General features: G+C 44.6%; 1 protein-coding gene across 2 annotated transcripts in view; it reads right to left on the bottom strand.

Annotated features, from left to right (window-relative positions):
• Positions 1-16,345: 16,345 nt before the first annotated feature.
• The window catches only part of MEIS1 (Meis homeobox 1), a 133,860-nt gene continuing 126,819 nt past the window's right edge, over positions 16,346-23,386 (bottom strand). Inside the window, exons 10-13 of one of the 2 annotated variants that reach the window (XM_079791824.1) lie at positions 21,855-21,917; positions 20,627-20,712; positions 20,243-20,338; positions 17,992-18,131 (exon numbers count right to left, since the gene is read on the bottom strand). In XM_079791824.1, coding sequence (XP_079647950.1) covers positions 20,280-20,338; positions 20,627-20,712; positions 21,855-21,917 — 208 coding nt within the window. In that variant the 3' untranslated portion in view covers positions 17,992-18,131; positions 20,243-20,279. Of the gene's footprint in view, positions 18,132-20,242; positions 20,339-20,626; positions 20,713-21,854; positions 21,918-23,386 lie in introns of both variants that reach the window. The other variant, XM_079791823.1, reaches the window with a different exon arrangement.

Raw genomic sequence — 23,386 nt, 5'->3', positions numbered from 1 at the left:
CCATTTTCTGTACATTCTCACCAACATTTGTTGATTTTTTTTTTAATTGTCAATTCTCACCTGAGGATATTTTTCCATTCATTTTCAGAAAGTGGAAGGAAGGAAGGAAGGGGGGGAGAGAGAGAGAGGAAGGAGAGAGAGACATCAATGTGAGAGAGACACGTGAATTGGTTACCTAATATGAACCCCAACTGGGGCCAGGGATCAAACTTGCAACCCAGGCATGTGTCCTTGACTGGGAATCGAACCCGAGACCCTTCGGTGTGGTGCGAGGGCAGACACTCTAACCACTTAGCCATGCCTGACAGGGCAACACTTGTTATTTTTATATAATATTTTTATAATAGCATTCTAACAGGTGTGAAGCCATATCTCATTGTGACCACAAACTTGAAAGAGATGCCAAATGATCTCATCTACCCCAGTGGCTCCACAAATTTTTATCTCCAGCCCAGACCTCTCTACTAAAATGCAGTGTCTTCACCCTCCTGGTGAGCACGCCTATCTTGGGGAGTATCTTAAGCCCAAAATGTCTGAAACATAGGTATCACCTTTCTCTCTAGTGTGCCCCTTCTTCTAAAGTTATGGTCCCAGCAAATGGAACCACAATCTGCCCAACTTTCCAAACCAGAAACCATGCCATTGTTTTCATCTACTAGTATACCTCAGCCCCCACATCCATACTAGCCTCCTGTCTCCTAAGTATCTTCTCTCATTCATCTCTCTGACCCTCAGTCCCCACTGTTATCACAGAAGCCTCTTCAATGGCTTCTTAGCTTCCTAGTCTTAGTTCCATCTCCTTCCAACTATCATTCATGAGATCGACATCTGTAAGGTTATGAATTGAGCTATTTTTATTACACGGGAGTAGAGCAAATCTTTGATTTAGCCCACTGAACACCAAACTGGCCACAAGGATGCCTCCTCGGGATTAATGAACAATTGCCAACTTGTTCATGAAGATGACTGGATCGATATCCTCACTGGCTCTGTGGCTGATTCAAATAACAGTGTGAGGTAACTGAAGGTAGTCAAGGAGGCTGCCTGTGTTTCTTTGCAGAAATGCCCGTTGCTGATGGCAGCACTGCCCCTGTGTGGAGACCTGACTATGTCTCTATTTTTGTGGTGTTAGCCCCAACCATCGCTGTTACCGTGGGCATTAATGATCACTAGCAAGTCGAGCTGTTGCAGAAGTCACTGATTATTCCACGCCGTCAGCTGTTACGATTTTCAATTCATGTCCTACCATGTCCCCCCTCCTGCCCCTTCACTCTGGCCACCCTGGCAAACTTCCCATTTTCTAAGTCACTTTCTCTCCCAACTCAGTGCTCTTGCCTGGAACATCTGTCTCCTTCAGCATTCCCAAATGAATACACTCAGAAATGAACAATAATGCTCTTCATTTGGAAGAATAAAATAAGAAGGCTGCTGGAGGGTGACATCTGCCCAGAAGCCCTGTTGCTCCTGGAACTGTTTGCCTTCAAAGCTACTCCTCGCTCTACTCTGCATCTCAGAAGGGCTGATCTTGTACCTCCCGGGCTCTGTGTCTGCTGGCTTCTTTCTGGCTTTGCCCAAAAGGAGGTACTGGTGACAGATTATAGAGTGAAAGAAAGGACTCCAGAATTTTATTTCCTTTTCTCATTTCCTCCATAGCTCCAGCTCCCACTAGACATGCCTGCCCTGGTTACGCGTCTCCCGGCTGACCCTGAACCCTGGAGTCTGGTTCTCTTCTTCTCCCTCTGTCCCTCTAGTCTACCTGGGGCAACAGCTTCTTCCTGCGAGCACTCAGCTCTGGGTTGCCACCTGGTTGGCTTCACAGCCTCTTTTGTCCACTGTGTATCCAACTCCCTGCATTAAATCCTCGCCCTCCTACACATCCAGAGTGGCTTCTGCTTCCTTGGTGGCACTCCGATCTAAAACCATTTCCTGATCTCTACCGCTCCTCACCTCAGCCCATCACAAAGGCTTTTGGGGGGCTGCCTTCCTCCGGGTCCCTGGCTGAAGCACCTGTGTATACTGCTTTGGGTTGAGATGGTGGTTTTTCTTATGGGCTTCACCCCTCAATGAGCTCTTGAGGACAGAGCCAATGTCCTGTTCATCTCAGCACCCCCTCCCCATGTTCTGCTCACTGCTCAGGATACAGTAGGTGGTCACGATTTTAAAATACACACACACAAAGTTTGTTCAGTCTTTAAAAGGGTTTGCTGTAATGGGCTAGATATATGAAGATGTAAGGCATGCCCCAGACTAGAAAAACAGGGGATTTGAATGAAAACTAGTAAATCTGTGGATTTATTTATTTTATTTTAATTTTTTCATGAGAGGGTGATGCTGTAGCCGTTGGGTTTTACTCATCTCCTTGGAGGACAACTCGCTGTTTTCCAGTTGCTGGATCATAGTCCAGCCACGGGGGGAAAAGTCACCTTTTATTTCAGTGAAGCAACTTAATCCATAAAGGTATTAATTGCCCTCAGAAGATGCTTTGGAACAATAAGACACGGTCATTTTACTTCTGGCAGCCAGGCAGGGGAAATCTAAGGAGAGCACCTCCGAATGCTAAGACCCTTAGAACTTTGAGGACAGAGAAATATTCCCTGAGGAGTCGGGAGTCCTCTGGGAAAAAATCTGGAACTCTTTGAGAGAGGGAGTTTATGGTGATATTCAATTGAATCTAAAGCAATTCCCTACCAAGTCTTGCAATGCAAAGTGATTTGCAAAACAGAAATATATGAATATCATTTAGAGATTAGGGAAAAGATTCATGGAAGATAAATTACATCCTGTTCTAGCAGTAGAGTCAGGATTACTTAACAGAGTGCCTGGAAGTCTGGGCACTGACTTAGTGCCTCTCTCCTCTCCCCGCTCCCTGCCCCGCCCCACTACTAAGCCTGTCACTAGAGGACCCTTTTCTTTAAAAAATATATATATTATTGATTTTTTTTTTTTACAGAGAGGAAGGGAGAGACATAGAGAGTTAGAAACATCAATCAGCTGCCTCCTGCACACCCCCTACTGGGGATGTGCCCGCAACCAAAGTACATGCCCTTGACCGGAATCAAACCTGGGACCCTTCAGTCCACAGGCTGACGCTCTGTCCACGGAGTCAAACCGGTTAGGGCTAGAGGACCCTTTTCAAGGTGAACATAAATAAGGAGCACCAGTACTTCTCTATCTGGACTGTATTATTATGGACACCTTGAATTCAATGTACCATAAGATCCTTAGCCATTCAACTTCCACATACACTTTAATATGACAATATTGTTTAATGCAGGAAACCAGAAAACAGGCTGCTAACCCCTAAGGCTGTGAAAGGATGCGCAAAAAGAATTCATTCCTTCTTAATCATAACAGCATATCTCATATTATAACATTTGCCTAGAGTTGATTTCCTTGTTCTGGTGTGATTCATGGTAGTGACTGTCTTGGCAAGGTATGGCCCGTGTGTTATGTGAAATACTGCAGGTGCCAGTTGCAACAAAGTCACCATTGTCTTTTTATAATGAAGTCACTTTAAACAGCTAAGTGTCCTAAAGTGAATCCAAGTGCGCCTGGTGTCCGGAAGGTCAATTATCGCACAGTGTTAGGCAATTGGGATTGTGTTACTGCTAACTAGGGGGCTTTAGTTTTTGTTTTTCATAAAAGTCTATTGGAATAAAGAAAACATAGTACAGCAAACATTGAATCGGACAGTGTGACACAATGACGGATTATTTTGCCACAGCTTACAGATTCCACAAAACAACAATGACCCTAAACATACAAAACATTTTATATACAATTTCCAGAAAACTCCAGACTCTTGCTTTGAAGGAAGTTTACTTGAAACGAGTGGCTAGGTGTTAGATAATGTTTGCTGTGCTGAGTTTCCACCGCTGTAATGATTGCTATAGCCAGTGCTTTTGTGGCGAGGGGAGTGTATATTGAACCAGCATATACTCCAGTTTTTGCAAACAACTTCCAAAAAGCCTATTTTACTTCCGGTAAGATTTTACAGTCATTCCCTTGGTTTTCACTTTTCTATCCTGCTATTATTATCCAAAGATGTTTCCTTTTAATATGAAAATTCTAAGTTTTTAAATTATTCATGTGATAATGAAACAGGTTTTGTCTAAAAACAAAAACAGAGTTGATCTTGATGAAAAAAAACATATTAAAAGAGTAAATTGTTGCATATATGAATAATATGTCTATAAACTACAGTGTCACAGTATTTTGCTGAAATTTACAAAATAGTTTGCCACTTCCTTTAAAGTCTTTGTCCTTTAATGAATATTGTTTCAGTTCGATCAAACCTAACTATTTTTAAATGACAAACATGAGTTGAAATACAGAAAGGTTTATTTGAATATAATACTTTTGAAAAGATTTTTAAAGTATTCTCTTTATTTTAATGTAAGGGTGAATAAGTACATTTCTCTGTTTCAAAATCAGAGAAATTCAAACACTTAGCATTCATTACTTGGCATTCATTCTTCATGTCCAGGCACCAAAATGTGATTTAAAATGCTAAAATTATTTTAAGTTTTTAACTTCCCATATATAATTTTAAAAGGACACTATATATATATATATATATATATATATATATATATATATATATATTCCTACTTGCCATTATTAGATGAATAGAGCTGAGTGGGTTTTTTTTTAAATATTAACTTTTTAAAACTTAACTTGATAGTTACAGATGTTTTAATCTTTGGAAGCCATTACATGTTCATTTTCCTTTCAGCATTAATTATATATAATGACCTCCACCTATCAGGAGAAAACTATATTTGTTTACATTTTCCAATGCTTTTAAAAATAAAAAATAGTTTTCATTATTAACAATAAGGGCAGATCTTTTTAATTGTTAAAATCTTGGTATTTTTTAAGACTTGTCTCTGGCCATTTTAACTAGAAAGTTCTATTGTGAATAAAACTGTTACATAAATTCTCCGAATAATAGCTTAATTACTTATAAACTCTGGAAACAATTAGTTTATCATCCTTTGAAGTGAGCAAGGCAACTTGCCAGGCTCAGAGTAAAATGCTTGTCACTTTTTCATGTAATGAGCTTAGTTCCTTTTTGTTATTTTAGATTATTTGGAAAAGGAAACTCGGTGGAATACACTTTAATGTTCAGAAGATTAAAAGTTGAATCATTCACTTCATAAATGGCCTCTGCAATAACACTTAATAAAGTACCGAAAGAAATATTGAAGGCTCTGAAGATTATAATTTATGTGCTTATGGAAATCATTGAAACAGATATTCTGGTTCAAAGATAAAGTTGTGCTTGAATGACACCAATATTGTAAAAGATTGACGAGGACTCCTCTGGTTCTCAGCCTCATAATATCACCCCTTACACAAGCCAGCAAATTACAGGACGGCCTCTTCTCTCCCATCTGGCAGCTCGCTCTGTGCTCTCTCCTTCCCTCCCCCGCCCCTTCCACTTCTGTCTGCCTCCAGGTCTCTATCTCCCCTCCACACCTTTCTGCTTCACCCCCGGGTCTCTCTCTCTCTCTCTCTCTCTCTCTCTCTCTCTCTCTCTCTCTCTCTCTCTCTCTCTCTCTCTCTCTCTTCCCTCTCTCTCTCTCCATCGCAATTCACTGTTAGGTGTAGATTTATTTTTATTTTTTTTGTTTTGTTTTTTTGGCTAAACAGAGATCAAAGGACGTTCTGAATATAAGTGGCTATTGTGAGATTGAAACACCTATATGTCTGAATATTACCCAAAAAATGAGGAAGAAAAAGAGTATCCGAAGAGGATGCTGATTTCATCTTGTCAGGCTCCAGATCTGCCTGAGTCGTCGCAGGAAGCAGGTGGGGAGAGAGAAGCTCTCCGTGGCCGCCTCGTTCAAGGCCAGCCAGGTGACTCTGATTGCAGCCCTTGCGTCAGATGGAGCCAACACCTGGGCCGCCGCTCCTTTCTGACCTTGGCGGTCAACCAGGAAGGTCATCTGTAATTCCATCACCTGACTATTGTTTACCAGGCTCCGGGGAGAGAAACTGAGGGCCAGGAAAGGCAGGCAGGTCCCCAAAGCCAGGAGGTTCCCCTTGGGGTGTATTCAGCGGGTGGGGGCCAGTACCGGATCCGGGACAGCAAACTTTTTGCACCGCTTTGCAAATTTTCAAAATGATATTAACATACTTCTCATACTGCCCCCCTACTGGAAGTCATAATTACAGCTCACCCTTCCCTTTGTCGGCAGGAATCTCTTTAAGCAGTCCCAGCAAGTCAGCCTACTTGGGGGACGCATTTTGCATTTCTCATTGCCTCTCATCCCTCCCCAGACCTATATGTCAAGGAACGGGGAGTTGAGACATGACACATTAATGTTTTTTATCAGGGGACGCTCTCTGCTCCCACAGAAAAGGGGTGGGGGACCAGGAGGAGAGGGCGGCCGAGAAGGAGAGGGAAGGAATCACTCCGCAGCTCCGGTGGAAATTCATATTCCGTGTATGTTCCTCTCTCACCTGAAATAAATCCCCCAGGCCTACCCACACAGCCCGGCAGCACTTATTTATTTGCATGTCATGCTTATAATATGGTGGAAAGCAAGACGGATCTTCGAGGAGGGGAGGAGACGAGGCTCACCTTTCAGGCTCGCTGCCTTAAATAAAAAAGAATAGTCCGGCAGGGCGCCTAAATATTTATCTTGAGTTTGTGGTCATTATCTCTATTATAGAGCCCTGGCAATAAATAAGTCGGGTAGTTACTACCCAACAATAAAACTGTAGTGTATGGGACACCATACTATTACTTTCTTAATAATCTGCCGTTTCTTTCACTTTAAATCTTCCCAGTCTTGTCTTCCCACTTGTCTACAAGGATCTATCTTCACCCCTTGAGGTGCCCAGCCGCTGGGTTCATTTTTATATTTGGTGAACACAATAAGTTTTCCTGTCTAGACTCTGCTTTTCCTCCTCTTCCCAGGCTGCCTAATCTGCTTCAAGACAAAGGGTTGGCCGGGATCAAATGTCTTTCCCCCACCCCACCTCCTCACTTTAGCCGCCTGGTGCGTCCACGTGAATGAAGATCGCCCCCCTCGGGGCAGCCACCCACCGGGTCTCCAGGAGAAAGGGGGCGATGCAGACTCCTGGGAGACAGGGCCCCCAGAAGGTGGTCGGTGCTCCCACGGCCCGCATGCCCTTGGGTGCGCACTGGGTTCAAGGGTCTCGTTTGAGAGACGATGGCTGGGCTAGACCTGCCTCTCCAGCCCTCACCCTTATTCTTGATGGTGTGTTTGACCCGGTACGGATTTGGGGTTGGGGTCTCATCCCCTCCGCCTTCTCCCGCTCGCCCTGCGCACAGGCACCGCGCGCGCCACCAGCGGACCCGGGCGCCAGCCAGCAGCCTGGACCCGCCTGAGAAGTCGGTTCTCGCTCCGCTGCTGGCTCCTCTGTGTCTTCGGGCCTGAAAAGTCCACCGAGGGGCCTGGGCCCCGGGGAGCGCACACCGCGGGGGGCGGGGGGTGAAGGGGCACCTTTCAGGTCCCCAGCCCCGCGGGCGGTGGGAGAGCCCGCGCGCACGCCCGCCGGCCCCGCTCTCACACCCAGGGCTCACCCCCTCCGCGCCACAGCTAGGTACCCAGCTCGCATCCCGGCCCGATTCCCAGCCTGCGGGGAGGCGCAATCTGTTTGGGGCTGGCGCCTTTTAGGGCCCCAGGGACTCTCGGCCCCGCTGGGAGACTGAGCCCAGCCAGTCCCTGGCCGGCGCCTTCCAAACCCAGCGCCACAGTTGCTTGCACGCCAGCGCGAAAAGTGATGCGTGTGGGCAAAGCGGTCAGCGAATGACCATCTTATCCGAGGAGCGGCAGAAATGGGGCGGGGGGGGGGGGGAGTGCGGGGAGGGCTGGGGGAGGGAGAGGGGGGCAAAGAGGTAGGAAGCCTGGAAAGAAAACAAACAGACCCCGCCGCGCTTCCCCTTTTGTCTTGACGGAGCTCGTCCCAAGAAACCAACTTAAGCTCAAGCCCCCACCAGGCTTGTTTTTGTTTGTGTGTGTGACTTAGATCACCGGTAGAACTCGGGACCAAATCTCTGAGTGTGTGAGAGGGAAAGAAGCCGGCCAAGCTACTGATGGTGAAGGGACAATGAACTTACCACCTTTCTTTGTAACTCACTAACTCGTCCTTTATAAAAATCCACGCCGTGTGTGTGTGTGTGTGTGTGTGTGTGTGTGTGTGTGTGTGTCCCGGTTAATTGCGTTTTGCTGGGATGATCTTTTACGACTGGAAAACAAGCGGCTGGGAAAATATTCACGTTTGGGACCGAAAACATTTTTTATTTATATCTTTGACATTTAAAAGAGGAGAATTAATTTGTCCTGTCTACATTAGCATTGAGAGAAAGTTTCAGAAATCTACCCAGAGGGAAGAGGAGGGGGGCGGGGGGGGGGGAGAGAAAGCGAAGAAAAGAAAGGAAAAAGAAAAGCTAGGCTTGGTTTTTCTTATTTCGGAACTGTAATCAATCATTGGAATAGGAGGCAGCAAAATTGTAAAGATTCGATAGATTAAAATGCAAATGAAAGGTAGAAAAAGAAACAAACATTAACATGGCGATCAAAGATTTAATAACCGTAAATCAAGTTTTTTTTCTGTTGCAGCTGCAGTTTGCGTGTGTGTTTATGTTTTAATCATGTTCGTTCCATAAATAAATAATTTCTGAAACGAGACTAATTTTTCATTATTTTAACTGTGGGCTATAACACTAAATATTAAAAATAGAAAACGTACAGGATGCCAGATCCCCAACCAAATAAGAGAAAGATGTGTTGATAGGTTAAAATCGAGGGGGTTTATTTGTGTGTTTTGAAAAGCAGAGTATTCTGCTAAAAAAAAATTATATCTCAACTGACAAAGCCCAAAGTTTTATTTTCCCTTTAATATTTTATGTTAAGATATCATTTATATTTATATTAAATATATGCATGGCTGTATATCCATTTCAGTTTGAGCATTTTCAAAGAACGAAAGTAACAGAATATTTAAATAATACAAAACATATATTATTGTAAAGTGATTTGACAGGATTCCTAGAAAATAATATTCCTTATAAGAATCTGCCTTCTAGAGAAAAATTAAATGATGGTTCGACACAGTTAAAACTTTTTTTTAGCTTTCCTCCTAAAGTTATTTTTCCAAATGGGAATATTGTAGCCTTTTGTTATTCAATGTAAGGTTTTATGTTAAGGTGTCAAATATCGGAACGCACTCCAATTTATTAGCTACTTATTTTCTCGTATGATGAAGGTTTTTCATTTAAATCTTTTTATGTAAAATATTGATGCCTATTGTTAATTTAGAAATTATTTCTAGAACTTTTAAAATAAACACCTAGGCTCAGTCTTTTCTTTCTTTTCCCTTTTCTGGAAGTCTTCTTGACATGGAAGAATTTGCCTTCAAGAAGATGGAAAACTTCTTTTTGGTTATATACAGCCTTGCAATGTTCAAAATAACTGTTTGCTTAATTTTGTCTTTGAAGGGGTTTCACCCTGATTTATTGAAATGATGCGTTAGAATTGTCTCGATTTCTCCTCTTTCCACAAATTAAAATGATAACCAAACCTGGGATATTTGTTTCCCTTCCAAAACCTTTCAGTTAAATGTGAGCGAAGTTGGTGTCCACTCCCTCCATCCCAGCCACACAACACGTTTCACTTTGACAGTCCAATAATGCATTTAGTTTAAAATTACACTTGGACCTTTCCTCCTTTGTATTTTTTCATTTACTTCACTGCAACAAGATGACTTGATTTTCATGGGATTACATGAACTCCATCCAATGTTACTGGGACATTTCTGCTCAACTAAATACTTGCGTTTAATAGACAAATGAACTTCTTTTTATTTGCTGGAGTTTGTAGACGGTTTTAGATACAGAGTGTGCAACTGATTTAGTTATTGTTGTTGTGAGAATCGAACAGGCACAAAAGTCATTTATCTAAGCCGAAGAGATATGACTCTATAAAAGGGAGAAGCAAGGGCAGAATCATGGGGGATTATTTCAGTTTATAGCTCTTATTAATTAAACCGGATGTGTTTTTATTCTGATCTGTTAGTACCGACCTTGTTAAATGCTCCCAGATAGCTTTTCCCCTCACCCCCAATTTTTTCATCTATCAGATAACTTGGGTCTCTTGTCTTAGGAGTTGCTTTTTCTACTTGATATCACTGGACGGTTGCGATGTAAAAATCGCATGCATCTTCAGACGCTTGCACCCCTCCCAGAAAAAAAAAGAAAGAAAGAAGAAAAGAAAAGAAGAAACGCTTTTTCCCATTCCGCTTTAGCACCCAGTTTCGTTGAAATGCAAGACAGGTACTTGATTTAGCATTTAAGCAAAAGGTTACACAAACCGCGTTTTAAAAAGTGTTGGGATGTCCGACAGGGTCAGCCCCAGATCAGATCATTTTTTGAATGCAGACCTAAAGATAATGAGTACTTGTTGTATTAAAGGGAACAAACAGTACTTTGGCTTCCTCTGACCCCAGAATGCACGGCTCGGTTTCATTGATCATCCTCCTTTATGAGATAATGCAATTACAAACATCAATAAGGGGCTGCAAGGGGAATCATTATGCGGTGACAGTGATAAATGACGGTGCAGAAATAGCATGCTTTTTCCCCCCTAACAATCCAGGAGCCCAGGGGCTCCGGGGGCTGAACACAGTCGCCAAGGAAACAGATGACATCCCAAACGGCACCAAAGGAAAAAAAATGAACAGTCTTTCTTTGCCTCTCACTCTTTTCCGTCTTCCAAAGAGTTAGTTTTGGCTCTAGCAGCAGCTGCCACACAGGCATTTCGTTATTTCAGACATTAAAGACTGGAGCGGGGGTGGGGGCAGTCTCCTCCTCTTGCATCCCCACCCCCACTAGATAACACACAAAGCTGGCCCTTCACAGTGTGGGGCTACCTGAAAATGCACGTCTTGAAAATCAGGTTGGGGCGGCGTGGGGGTTGCAGGAACGTGGATTTACACCGCCACTGCGCTGTATTTCCCCCGCTTTCACGGTTGTCTGGTGGAAACTGAGTCTCCAGAACGAGCTGGCGCCTCGTGGGTCGGCCAGCAAGGACTGGAAGGGGGCGCGTGGCTCGCCTCCATCTCCCCGCGGTGCCAGACGCTGCTCTTTGCCAAGGCGGGGGCGGGGGCGGGGGTGGGGGGGTGGGGGAGTGGGGTTGGGGATGGGGAGCAGGCGGCTGCGAGAGGTGTTTGCCGCTTTGCTGGGTTTACTTGAGATAGAATTATCCATGGGCGCGGGATCTCCCCAAGATCCAGGGATCGGCTGTTTAAGGACCCAGGGTGCCCTCAGCAAGTGGCTTCCAAAGGGCCTCTCTGAGCGATCCTACCCACCCGCGTCCAGGATGGTAGGCGGGAGCAAAAGGAGATGGGTTCCTGGGGCTGCTGAGCGGGACCTGCGGCCGTGGGGAGGGGTGGGGGAGAGCCTGAAACCGCTTGGGAGAGAAGGGGAACGCGCCACTTCGGGGGGGGGGGGGGGGGGGAAGGGAGGAGGAAGAGAGCGCTGCTGTGCCCGGGAGGAGGGCGGCAGACGAAATGCAGAAGGGAGGCGTGGAGGAAAGCGAGCGAGCGCGATCCGACCCCGGCACAAGGTCGCCGGCGCGCAGAACGCAGACACAGGGTCCCTGACCCCCGCGGGGCACGCCCCAGCGTGGAGCGAGGGGCCCCCCGCGCAAGGTGCCCGGCCACTCGAGGCCCCCACCGGGAGGCGTGGGCCGGGCGGGCACGCGAGCAGGTGACTTGATTCACTGCTTCCCCATTCGGCGAGGTCCGGGGACTCGTTTTCCGCCTGCAGATTAAAATCATGGCTCCGGTAATGAACTTAATGTTTTAGGGTAGAGGTGAGTGTGCCTGCGAGTGGGCAGGGAGACCTGATCGATGGGAGACTGGCTTAACACTAAATCCCTTTTCTCCGGGGCTTCTCCGCCCGCGTTTCCCGGCGGTGGGCTGAGCTCCCGAGGGCAGGAGGCAGCGCGGGCAGGGACGACCCCTGAGCGGGGGCCCACCGGGTCCAAGACCCTAAAATGCCCCTCCTGTCCCCACCGAGACCCCAGGAGTACCCGTTTTTTTTTTTTTTTTAGAGCAAAGACTCTTTAACGCTCCAATGCCGGAGAACTGGTTGCTCAGTATATTGTTTGTTTTTCCTTTCAGCTCCGCCTTCGGAGAGAATGTTACTGACGTGGTGGCGGGCAGATCGGGCCAAAAAGGGAATCCACGCCGCCCTCTCAGTCACCAGCCGCCACCTTCCAGGGGCGATTCCCCGCTGTCTCCCCCTCACCACCCTTTCCCGGGCCCTGGGATGGCCAGCCTCACGTGGACTCCGCACCTGGCCACCCTGAGTGTTGCCAGCCCGCCTCACAGCCAAGTGTGTGTGTGTGTGTGGGGGGGGGGGGCGCCAAGGGAGAAGGGAGTGAGGACCAGAGGAAATACCCGGCCAGACAGGGCGCCCCACTACCCAATGCCACGCCACTCCACCCGGTGTCCCGGTGCCTGCGCTGGAGCTTTGCACCCCGGCACGTTTTTATTGCCTTCGCCGGGGCCGCGGGCCTGCTGGGACCCGAAAGGCAGGGGGAAGTTTGCAGAGGTTTTTAAATGATGCCCAGGAGCTCCTGCCTGAGGCACGGGGGTGCTGTCCACGGCTCCCCTACTGTGGCTCCTAGGTGGGCTCTGCCCAGGTCCCAAGTGCCCTCTGGGCCGCAGGCTCTCAGAGTCTGGTCCCCAGAGCTCCTGTGGGATTCTGGAACAGAGCTCGTCGAGAAGCCTCTGACAAAGCACCCCCAAGCGTTCTGAGGGAGGGGGGCCCGCGGTCCTCTAGTAGGTGCCTTTCCGAGGTTGCCTTCTCTCCAGAGACAAAGTCAGCAGCCCCCGTAGACTGGACTCTCAGGTTGTGTGGGGAGGATGTAGGAGGCTCCTGGAAGTGCTGCAGCCGCCCCGCCCGGCACTAGGGGGGCGGGGGGGGGGGGGGGGCTGGGTAGCGACCTGTGCGCCCCAGCACCCAGGCGCAGGCCTGGGTTTGGTGCGTCACCGGAGGAAGGGCAGCCGTGTCCTGGCCAGGACGCCACGCAGCTGCGTGATTTTCTCTCGGGGCGCGGAGCCCGGCCTAGCCTGGGGCCACCGGCATCTGCCCACCCCCCACCCCCGCCTCCCCTCTCGCCGACTTCGGGGGGCGCTGCACACAGCAGCCGAGGCTGAGCGCAAAGTCTGCGCGCCTCGAGGGAGACGCTGTCAGGAGGGCGCGGATCGGGCTGTGTTTTTCCTTTTCCGAAACCTCCCGACTTCCCTGCGAAGTTTCCGGGGAGGCGCCTCTGCCCCCAGGTTCGAGCCTCCCCTCGCCGCTCCTTCCCCTCCCTCTCCTCCGCCCCGCAAGCCCAGCGAGCCTGAGCCTCGCCGGGGCCTGGCTGCCTGCTCGGCGTCCGGCGGGGACCGGGGCGCCCGATCCGCCCTGCCCAGCCCCTCCCCGGGCTCTGCGGGAGTGCCTCTCCCCGGGGCGAAACTCGCCGACGGGGGCGCACCGCCAGGAGACCCCCGTGGCCTCCCGAGGAACTCCTAATACCATCCATACAGCTTTAATGCGTTTATAATTCGATAAGTGATTTCAATTTGAAATTGTTAGTAACTAATTTTATGGGTAATTTTTCCACATCAAATATTTAAGCATCAGATTAAGGGAGCCAGTTCCGACACGGGATAATAAGGGGGTTTCCCTCCCACCCTCTCAGCTCCTCCGCCTGCCTCCGGTTCCTACCGAGTCGTTTTTCCGAATCCCCAAAAGATGGCAGTCGAAGCCGACATTCTTCTTTTCCTGCGGCCCTGCGAGGGGAGGGGGAGAAAGGGGGGAAGGGGGAGGGGGAGTAGAAAGGGAGAGGAGGGAGAGGGAGGGAGGGAGGGAGGGAGAAAGAGCAGAGGGAGAAGCTAGACGTTGCATGGACTCTTCAAACTAATTCTTTCACACGTTCCTAATACAAGCAAGCAGCCGTGGTGAAGTTCCTGGAAATGTCCTGGCAGAAAGGAAAGCCAAGAAAACGTGCCTGTGGGCTCAGAGTAGGAGATGTGAGAAGCTCAGCACTCTCAAACGAAACCTTCAGTTCGGAACAGAAGAGGGAGAAGGGGAGGCCGGGAGAGAGGCAGACTGGCTGTTTCATATTTCTCTGCATTTTATACAAATGGTTTAACATTGTATACAGATACTAAACAACTAAGCAACCAAGACAGGACTCTGCAAGTGACAGAATGGGGAGGAGGGAGGGGAGAAGAGGTAGGAGTGGGGAAAGGTGATGGGTGGGGGGGGGGGGCTGCTGTGGGCCTGGGGGGGCTGGGCCAGCAGCGGATGAATTGCAGACCAGTTGCCAAAACTTTTTTTTTTTTTTTTTTTTTCCTGCTGCTGCTGCGGCGGCGGCGGCGGCGGCGGCGGCGGCGGCGGCGGCCGCCTTTGCTGCTGCCTGTGCTTTGAATGTGGGTAACTAGGAAACAGCAAGCCGTCTGAGAAGACGGAATTTCCAACGTGTAAAATGTTCTTAACGGAACCATTGAGCGAGTGCAATAAGGCGTGAGGGGGAACTAATCTTCCCATTTAAATGTTTGTGGCAATTTTATCTAAATGAATTTTAATGCTAAACGAGGGTAATTCCCCATTTGTAGCGCGTTTACTTCTCTTTCCTGTGCTTCTAAAGCAGTCGAACATCATGCGAGGAACAATAACAATAAAAATACTGTCAAGACATATTATTCATTTCGAATGTGTTATAATTACAACTGATTAAATATGATAGGGTAAAATATTTTTGATTTTTTTTGGAAAATATTTAAATCACACTAAAAAGTAGTCTCGTTCAGCCAGTGCCCCTCCCCCCTAAGTAAAACTAAAAAGCAGGTACACTTGTGTGCCCTTGTTTAGAAGAGGGCGTTTTGTTTTTCCCTTTTAAGAAACAGCAAAAATCCTCTCAGCACCTCTATTATTTCCCTCTTTCGAATGAGTGTCCTCCACAACCTCAGAGCTGGCTCTGAAATTTACAAGAGGAAGAGCTAAAATAGCAATAAGGGGGAGGTGGGGGTGTCAGGCAGGGGAGAAAAAGACCTGCAGAGAGCAAGACCATCACAAAACCATCACACAGAGGGGGGAACGCAGGGAAAGAACACAGTTTTGTTTTATTTTTTTTCTAATTCACTGGACAATAATTATCTTGATTTTCATAGCCTCCATATTCCCTAATTCCTCTTCACGTGTACCTTCTGCGCGCATTCTCCCTCTCTCCCTCTTTCTCTCTCTCTCTCTCTCTCTCTCCCTCTCTCTCTCCCTTCTGCCCTCCCTCCCTAGCTCTCTCACCCCCTACCTCCTCCCGTTCCTTTCCCTCCCCCACCCGGCCAGAGCTTCCTCAAGAATAAAGGCAGAAAATAACCAACTTACCCAGGCATGTACTGGGGAGGAGGGGCGCATGGATGGTTAGTTTATAAAGTTTGTTATTAATTTTTAAAGTAAATAAATGGTTGTTAACGGCTAGTAACCACCTATCAAAAGAGAAGTATTTCACTACTATGGACTATTTATGTAGAAGAATTGCCACCGGGCCCGATGGGGAAATTTAAACAATTCCATATATGGGGTGGGGGCGGGGTGGAGTGGGGGGCGCTGTGCGGGGAGGGGGCGCGCTGAGGAAGGCTGAGTCTGACTCTCCATCCGCGCGCCCACGTGTTTAGACACAAGGCCCCATAAACAAAAGGTGAGAGTGCGCACTGCTGCTCCCGCAGGTGAGTCAGTCAATCACATGTCACCTAGTAAAGCCAACCCACAGCTGGTTTCCCTTTTCAAATAGAAAATAGAATTGTTCAGGGCGGGTTTATAGAGTGGCGCGGGCCTGAATGTCAGACTTGAGTTTAAGGCGCTCTCCTCCAACCCATCCTTTGTTTACAAAGCAATCACCGCTTCAAGGCTGATTTTTAAAAGCGAATTTGCCTTAATTAAAATATTTGTGTATTTTCCTTAGCTTTGGGAAGCACTTTTATAGCAGCAATTTTATTTAAATAAAATTATAAGCTATTCCAGCTTAAACATGTTATTTTGTACCATTTAGCTGGCTGCCATGCAGAAATTCTGTACAGCTGTTCTGGAAAATTAGTTAATAACCAGTTTTATCCAATGAGAACATAGAGCATATTTATAAAAATTAGATTTTGAAGTCTGGCCTCTTCAATTCACATAGTTAATTTCCTAATAAACATCTACTGCTCATCATAGGTAACATCCTTAGTAAAAGACTTAACTCTGTACTTGGTTTGCCATTATGAGCAAGAATAATTTCACTGATATTAGATGAGTAATTTTGTTGAATGTAATCTGAGTCTACAGTTAGGTTAGTGCCCTTAGGCCTTAAATTTGCTGATATTAGGAGTTCATTAAGTCAGCTTAAAGAAATCAGTAACTATTATTAAATAATTTACTTTGTAGTTAAAATTTTCCAATACGTATATATCTTAGGGAGCCAAAATTAATTTTTATATTTACTGCATTGATCATCAAAAAATTTTTTGGGGGGGCAGTAAACACATTTTTCAAGCAGTGGAGTCAGCATGACAAAAATAATCTTGTTTTTATTTTAGATTCAGATTTCATTACTGCACTCAAACGACTACAACTGGGCTTGGCGTTATTATACAATCCAAACTGTTTCCGTCAGAAACGCTAAGACTCAGTGTGCAATGATTGTTATTAATAATTAGCTCCTTGGTTTCTTGATAGAAAAAGGCTATCAACAAGCATTTGTTTATCCACAACAAAAAAGTATAATTAGCTTATCCCACTTAGTAAATCTTGTATGCATGCCAACTCATACCAAACTGCTACTTTTACAAAAAAAATTGCAATAATACAGTTCATTTTTCCAGTCCTTTTTGCACAAAATTTATTTACAATGTCTACATAAATGCTCCAAGGTGGGACTATGGAAAAATACACACATGACCGATGCTTTGCTCAGAAATAAAGTCAACATATTAAAAATAAATCTTCAGTCTATGTTTTTGAGCTGCATAAAACAGGAAGTGATGTATAAGGTGGTGGTTGTTGCATGGGGACAATGATGCTTGATGTGACAATTAGGCTTCTAAACACACGGCCTTTCGGTTTCCATGCCTCCTCCTACCAGTCTCCTTAAGACACTGCCTGCAACAGCTGATTAATCATTGTTGATGACTGCAGTTTTTCCCATCCTTCCCGATTTACATCTGTTCAGGCCAATTCAAATATGGTGAGTAAATGAATTAGACATGCAAATTCAAGCCCCAGGCTAGAGAGAAGGAGAGAGAGGGAGAGAGAGAGAGAGAGAGAGAGAGAGAGAGAGAGAGAGAGAGAGAGAGAGAGAGAGAGAGAGAGAGCACGCTCATGGCTGAAATCCTAGGCAAGAAGAAAGATTCTTCTGCCTGATAGTGATTTTAATGCTCTAAAAATCCTGCAAATCAGACCTTCCTGTCCCTTGCAGGATAACTGTAAGGCTTTTTAATGTAAGGAGGCTTCTGGAGGAAGTGAAGAGCTATGGAAACAACACACATAGTGTGGAAAAATTTCACATTTTTCTTAAAAAATCTATAAGAAACAACGTAATATGGATAACAGTATAATAGCATTTACAATATTTCACTCTTTGTTCTCTTAATGTCTTATATAGTTATTTAGCATGTCCCCCAAATTGACTTCAGTTGGTATTTCCTGCTTTTTAAGAGTCCCTATGAAGAATTAGGGATGCTCCTTGGTCCAAAGTAGATGCCAAGAATGGAACTCCACAGTCATTGCAGAAAAAACATGATTTGAAATCAGTCACCATTGCAGACAATGCATATTCCCTTAAGCTACTGAGCATGAATGTCCATGACTTGTCCACTCATTGTCGGGTCTCCTGTATTAAGAACCGTGGGGCTTGATGCTGACATTGGCATTCCAGGGTGGGGCGGTCCTCCATGCATCATCACTGTTGGGTGGTGAGGGTGTCCAGGAATGTACGTATGCATGGGGGGCCCATGACGCAGCTGAGCAGGATGGGGGGGCATCTGGGGTTGGGTATAACTTGGCTGTCCCATACTCACACCCATTGGACCACCCCGGGCTACATATTCCCCTGGCATACTTTGCAGCCCTGTAGAAATTCAAAAGAAAAAACAAACAAAAAGAAAATATTATGAAAAAGCAATAGTGTGGTTCTGGCTATGGCAATCCTACAAAAGCCAGGGGACATGGTGATGAAGGGAACATGGCTCTGTAAAGTGTTCTTTTGATTCACACAGCAGAAAATAAAATGAGAGCTGTTTTGCTGGAAACTCACATTTTTCTCAACTATTTTCCTTTTATTGTCACTGTGATCAAGTCAACCTACTGAGGTCATATTTATTTTTAAAAAATAAAACGGTTATTTGAGGTCTGGTCTGAAGAAGCACTTTTGTTCCCCGAAAACATTCTCTACCAAGAACACAAGAGGACCCCACGCTGGTCAGGAAACATCTTGCATGCAACTAACTGGCCAGGCTCTCATTAAGGCTGATTACTTAGCTAAACCTGTACTTTTGAAAAATGGAGACAAAACAATAACAGTTATCAATGAATTCCTTCCTCATGGCTTCTTAGAGCTGGGGGAAAGAAAGCCTTCACAAAACCCTGTCCACCTTACAATGCTTTTGAGAACAATAAGAAAAATTGGACCTAAAACAATACCCCTCCTGCTTTGAGGGGCCTCTTGTCTTCTGCATGGATTGCTATAGTTGATGGAAACTGACAGGTGTATTGTTTCTGAGAGCTATAAGCTCCATAATCATCAAGGGTGAAAGGCATAACACTATTGCTAAGTAGGTTCAATTGGCTTTAGTTCTAAGTAATAGTGCACTGTGAATGCGATGAACACCTTCGAATAAGGTCTCCAGGCTCTAGCAATGAATGGCTGCTTAATCTAGCCTAAAGGAACATTTTTGAACTAATGAAAATTGCTTATAAAATATACTGTACCCACAGCTCTTTAATCAAAAAAGATGATAATATTTTTTGTAATAACCTATTAATTTAATTGGTCACGAAGCATAAAATACATCATTTAAATTTAATTGACCCAGAAACTAAGAAACAATATTTAAATTAACTAAGCTAGAGAATTCCATGATGAGGTAATAAGACTGTTGCATTCCCGAGCTCAGTGGAATGTTTTCGGGAGCTAATTGTTAAACTTATATTTGACTCACACCCGGAGAGGAAGACCAATACGAATTATCCTTGGCCTCAGCAGTGCTTTTAAATAGTGTGTTAATATAATCAGAGATACAACCAAGACTTGGACTTAACTGCTTTTAATTTCAGAAACAAAACTAGAGCAATGCTATTAGGGGTAATTTAGGAAGTGAACAAGAGCTTTGGTGTTCAAAACAGTCTTACTTGTTTGAACACGAATTGCTGGAGTGTCTTTTTAGGAGAGAAAATGCAAGAGCAAGAATCTGGGACAGTTTTCCTAGGCCCACTTCACGAGGCCTGCCACTGAAGATTGCATTAATGATCTCTATTTTTGTATACTGAATAAGTCAAATCCATTTGTCACACTGCAAGTGATGGCATACTTAATTTGGATATAGTCAATTAGCCTGGGCTAAGCCCTGCAGCCTGCTGAGCACACCTCTATTTTGTATTCTCCCTTTTTCCATTGCCACACGTAATCCCATTATGATGGACAGACAAAGGAATAAACTAAGAAAAAAAAATCAAAGTTTAGTTGACTGAAGCTCAAAATATGCCTTTACTTACCCTAAGTAAAGCTAGTGTTTATTTCCCTAAAAGAAGTCTCTGTTTGGCTTTGCAGTGTCTTGCAGGTTAGTGTAGAAATGTAACTCATGCATCAACTGCGGTTAGACAGATTTATGACACTTTGGGGACATGCTCTTTCCTCTCCTTGCACTGCTGCAGACTGCTTACATTTTGCAAATCAGTCTGTTGCTATGACAACCCACTCCCCCACCTCCTGACTGTTTCTTATTTTGTCATGTGGTCAGTACTGTATAATAGCAATACACAGGATAAATGTACATCATACACAGCATTTATAAGCTTAAAAGCTTGATCGCAACCAAGGAGAAAATGAAGGAAGCAAGAAACCAGGAGTTTAATGGAAAGGAATGAACAAGCATGAAGCTATGGGCAAGGAGAACGTAAGAAAATGCAAGAGGAAAAATATTCCTAGGACAAAGTGAAAACAAAGACCCCATTTGTACTTACTTCCCCCTGGCTTTGCGATTGGTTAACTAGATGAAGGTTACATGTAGTGCCACTGCCCCTCCATGCCCATATTCATGCCCATTCCACTCATAGGTCCTAGAAGGGAGATAAAAATCCAAGAAGAGGCCAGAAAATGAGCAAAGTCAACAGATAGTGCCAAAAGACCCTTTAAAAAAAAAAAAACAGGTTCCAGAGGGTTGAGAAACAGTGAGATCTTCAGTGCGTAAAGATCCTGGCTTCCCCTCTGCAATATCTTAGATGCACAGATGGCAGGCAAGGCAGGCAGCTTGAGATAACAGCAAAGGATGAAGTGACTTTACCTGGGCTGATGGGGGGTGACACTCTTGGAGTTACAAATGAAAAGCAACCACAAAACAGTCTTACCTGGTGCCCTGATGCCCATGTGTTGCTGACCGTCCATTACGAAACCTCCCATTGGCTGTCCATCGGGGTTATAAGGTGTTCCTTGACTTACTACAAAAGTGCAGAACACAGGTTCTTAATAACAGTTTCCAAGAGAGAATAGCCAGAGAGAGAGAGAGAGAGAGAGAGAGAGAGAGAGAGATCATACCAGGCAGATATAATTTTAAAACACTCCAAGTTAAATTTCAGCTCTACATACCTGTGACCAAGTTTTAAAACACTGTTCAAAGAATAGTGAGGATACAGAAAGTTCATGTTTGGGTTTTTGTCTGGCGATCACACAATAGTTGTTGAAAGGAAAAAAAATTATGGGAATATGACTAAATATGTAGTGACTCAATGTGGTGTTTACCATGGTTTTTCATAGTGCTCTCTGTGAGATGAGAGAGTGTTTTGTAAAGAAAGTACAGATTCACACCACCCCTAGTAAAAATTGTTGTTAATCTCATTGGTATATTGCAATACAAAAACAAATCCCAGAAAGCTGTTTCTTGGATTTTTAGATCTGCAAGTTGTGATCCCATAGACGTATTGCCATTTTAAGCTCTGATTAAAACACAAAAAGCTATTGTTGTTTTTTTTTAAAAAAAGTTGAACACCAGAAGATGGATATTAACAGGAGAAGGCCTGAGAAAAGGAATCGTGTATTTATACCACTACCTGAATCCCATGTTTTAACTGTACATGAAAAGCTGCTTCAGAAGTAAGCTGCCTTGGGTTATTAAAGCACACAAAAGCTCTACCTCATTGAATGTCTTTGAACTTTACTGAGTCCCACAAGCGATCCTGACCCCTTTGCCCTTTTGACAGGTAATAAAGTTTACAGCAATTCCACACCAAGCCATGCACCAGGGAGTGGTCATAGTAGCAGAAAGAGCTGGGAAGGCAAACTCAGAAAAAAAAATAACATTAATATATTGAATGTGTACAAAGAATATTGTAACTGCGCATTGTAATGATTTAAGAGTTACTTTTCTCTGTCGGCTTTTTTTTTTTTCCACCTTCTCCAAACATTTTTATAATGATGTTAAATTGATTAGTGTTGTTATGAAACTAAACCGGTTTCATTTTAATTGCCAGGCGCTCCTAGCACTCACTCCCAGTTTATTTACCAGGTATCGGACCTCCCGGTGAATGGCTTGAGGATGGCTTTCGCTTGCGTGACTTGAATACAGTCACTATGGGGGACTTGCCTGCTCGGTTGGACTGGTCTATCATGGGCTGCACTATTCTTCTCCGGGCATTTATAAACCTGTAACCAAGAAAGTAGAGCAAATCATTATTCCTTAAGACAAAACCAAACCCAAAAAGCGGTGGGGGAGGTGGAGGAAGAGAAGATGGATCACAGTAAGAGCAAAGCTAGATCCTGGCAGCGTGGCTCTCCCCTGCTCACTGTGCAGTTTCAGATGCTGCAAAACCTGTAACCCCCAGTGACCTTTGAGTACACAGGCTTGGGGTTTCTGAGTTGATTTATGTTTGCCTGTTTTACCACAGTTGGACACTTCCATTTCATCTTTTCATGGGGGAATTAGCAGAATTTTCAGGAAACAATACCAGCCACCACTCTCTTCAATTGCAAGGGGGGGGATATTTGGTGGGGAGCGCGAGATGTCCATAAGGGCATCCGTTACCTCTCCTAATTAGTGACATTTCAATCTTACGTTCTCTGACTTCTTTTTTACAATTTTTATCGAAACCTTCCCTACCTCTTGCAAACCTAATTCTATTTTAATGCCCACTATTAAGATAATGAACTGGGATGGCAGCACACCATCAAATGAGAGAATGTCTGGAGTTTATCACCACTAACTCACACTGCTGGGGACTTCAGAGAAACGCATTCCTTGTAGAGATTTCTTTGGGTGGCTTTTTTTTTTTTTTTTTGCTCTTTATGTAAAGTCTGAGGTCAAGGCGAGGTCACAGCTATACAGTAACTGAACTTATAATCTTGCTTTCTCCAGCTAGACCTGAAAATTTATAATAAACATCTTATTAAGATATTTAAGTCACTTAATTGTCTTAAGATTTATTTTGTACAACTTTTGTTGCCCATACAAAAGTGATTAGCCACTGGAAAAATAAAAAAGTGGTTAATACACACTCTCCAAAGTCATACTCATGAAATTTCTAACTCTTAAGATCCATTTATACTGCCTAATACTAAGAGTTACATATCAAATACAGAAAATGAACAGGACATAGATTCTGAAATAGTAAAGTGCTTTTAGTTCTCAATTCAATTCAGATTTGAATATACTGAACATGAGCAGCACATAAAAATACAGTAAAAAGTTTAATAATTCACTATTAATAATTAAAGGATCCACAGTCCAGTATGAATTCTAGTTTGTAAGTCTCTCCTCTTCAGGTAGGAAAATAATTCCCCAAAACCAATTCATTAAACAGACAGGGGCAGGTTTTTAGAATAAAAATGAAAACTCCATGACATTTGAAGATTCTCAATATCTTACCTTCTTATGTCTTTCCATTATCTGAGAACTAATTAAAATAAATAATGACAGTGGAATCTAACTAAAAGGACACTGTTAGTGCTAACTCTTATTGGCAATACTTATTATATCAGTTCTTGTATATGAAGTCCCTGAACTGCTAATAAAAATATTTAAAGCACAGATCTAAAACAAATTGTGTTGCAAATCAGGTTATCATTATCTTGTATAAACCATGAAAATTGGAATCATGTGAGCAGAAGGTTAGATT

This window comes from Cnephaeus nilssonii, assembly GCF_951640355.1.
Source record: "Cnephaeus nilssonii genome assembly, chromosome: 15".
Taxonomy (NCBI): domain Eukaryota; kingdom Metazoa; phylum Chordata; class Mammalia; order Chiroptera; family Vespertilionidae; genus Cnephaeus; species Cnephaeus nilssonii.
Note: the sequence above shows the minus strand (reverse complement) of the source record. Positions and strands in the feature narration are given on the sequence as shown.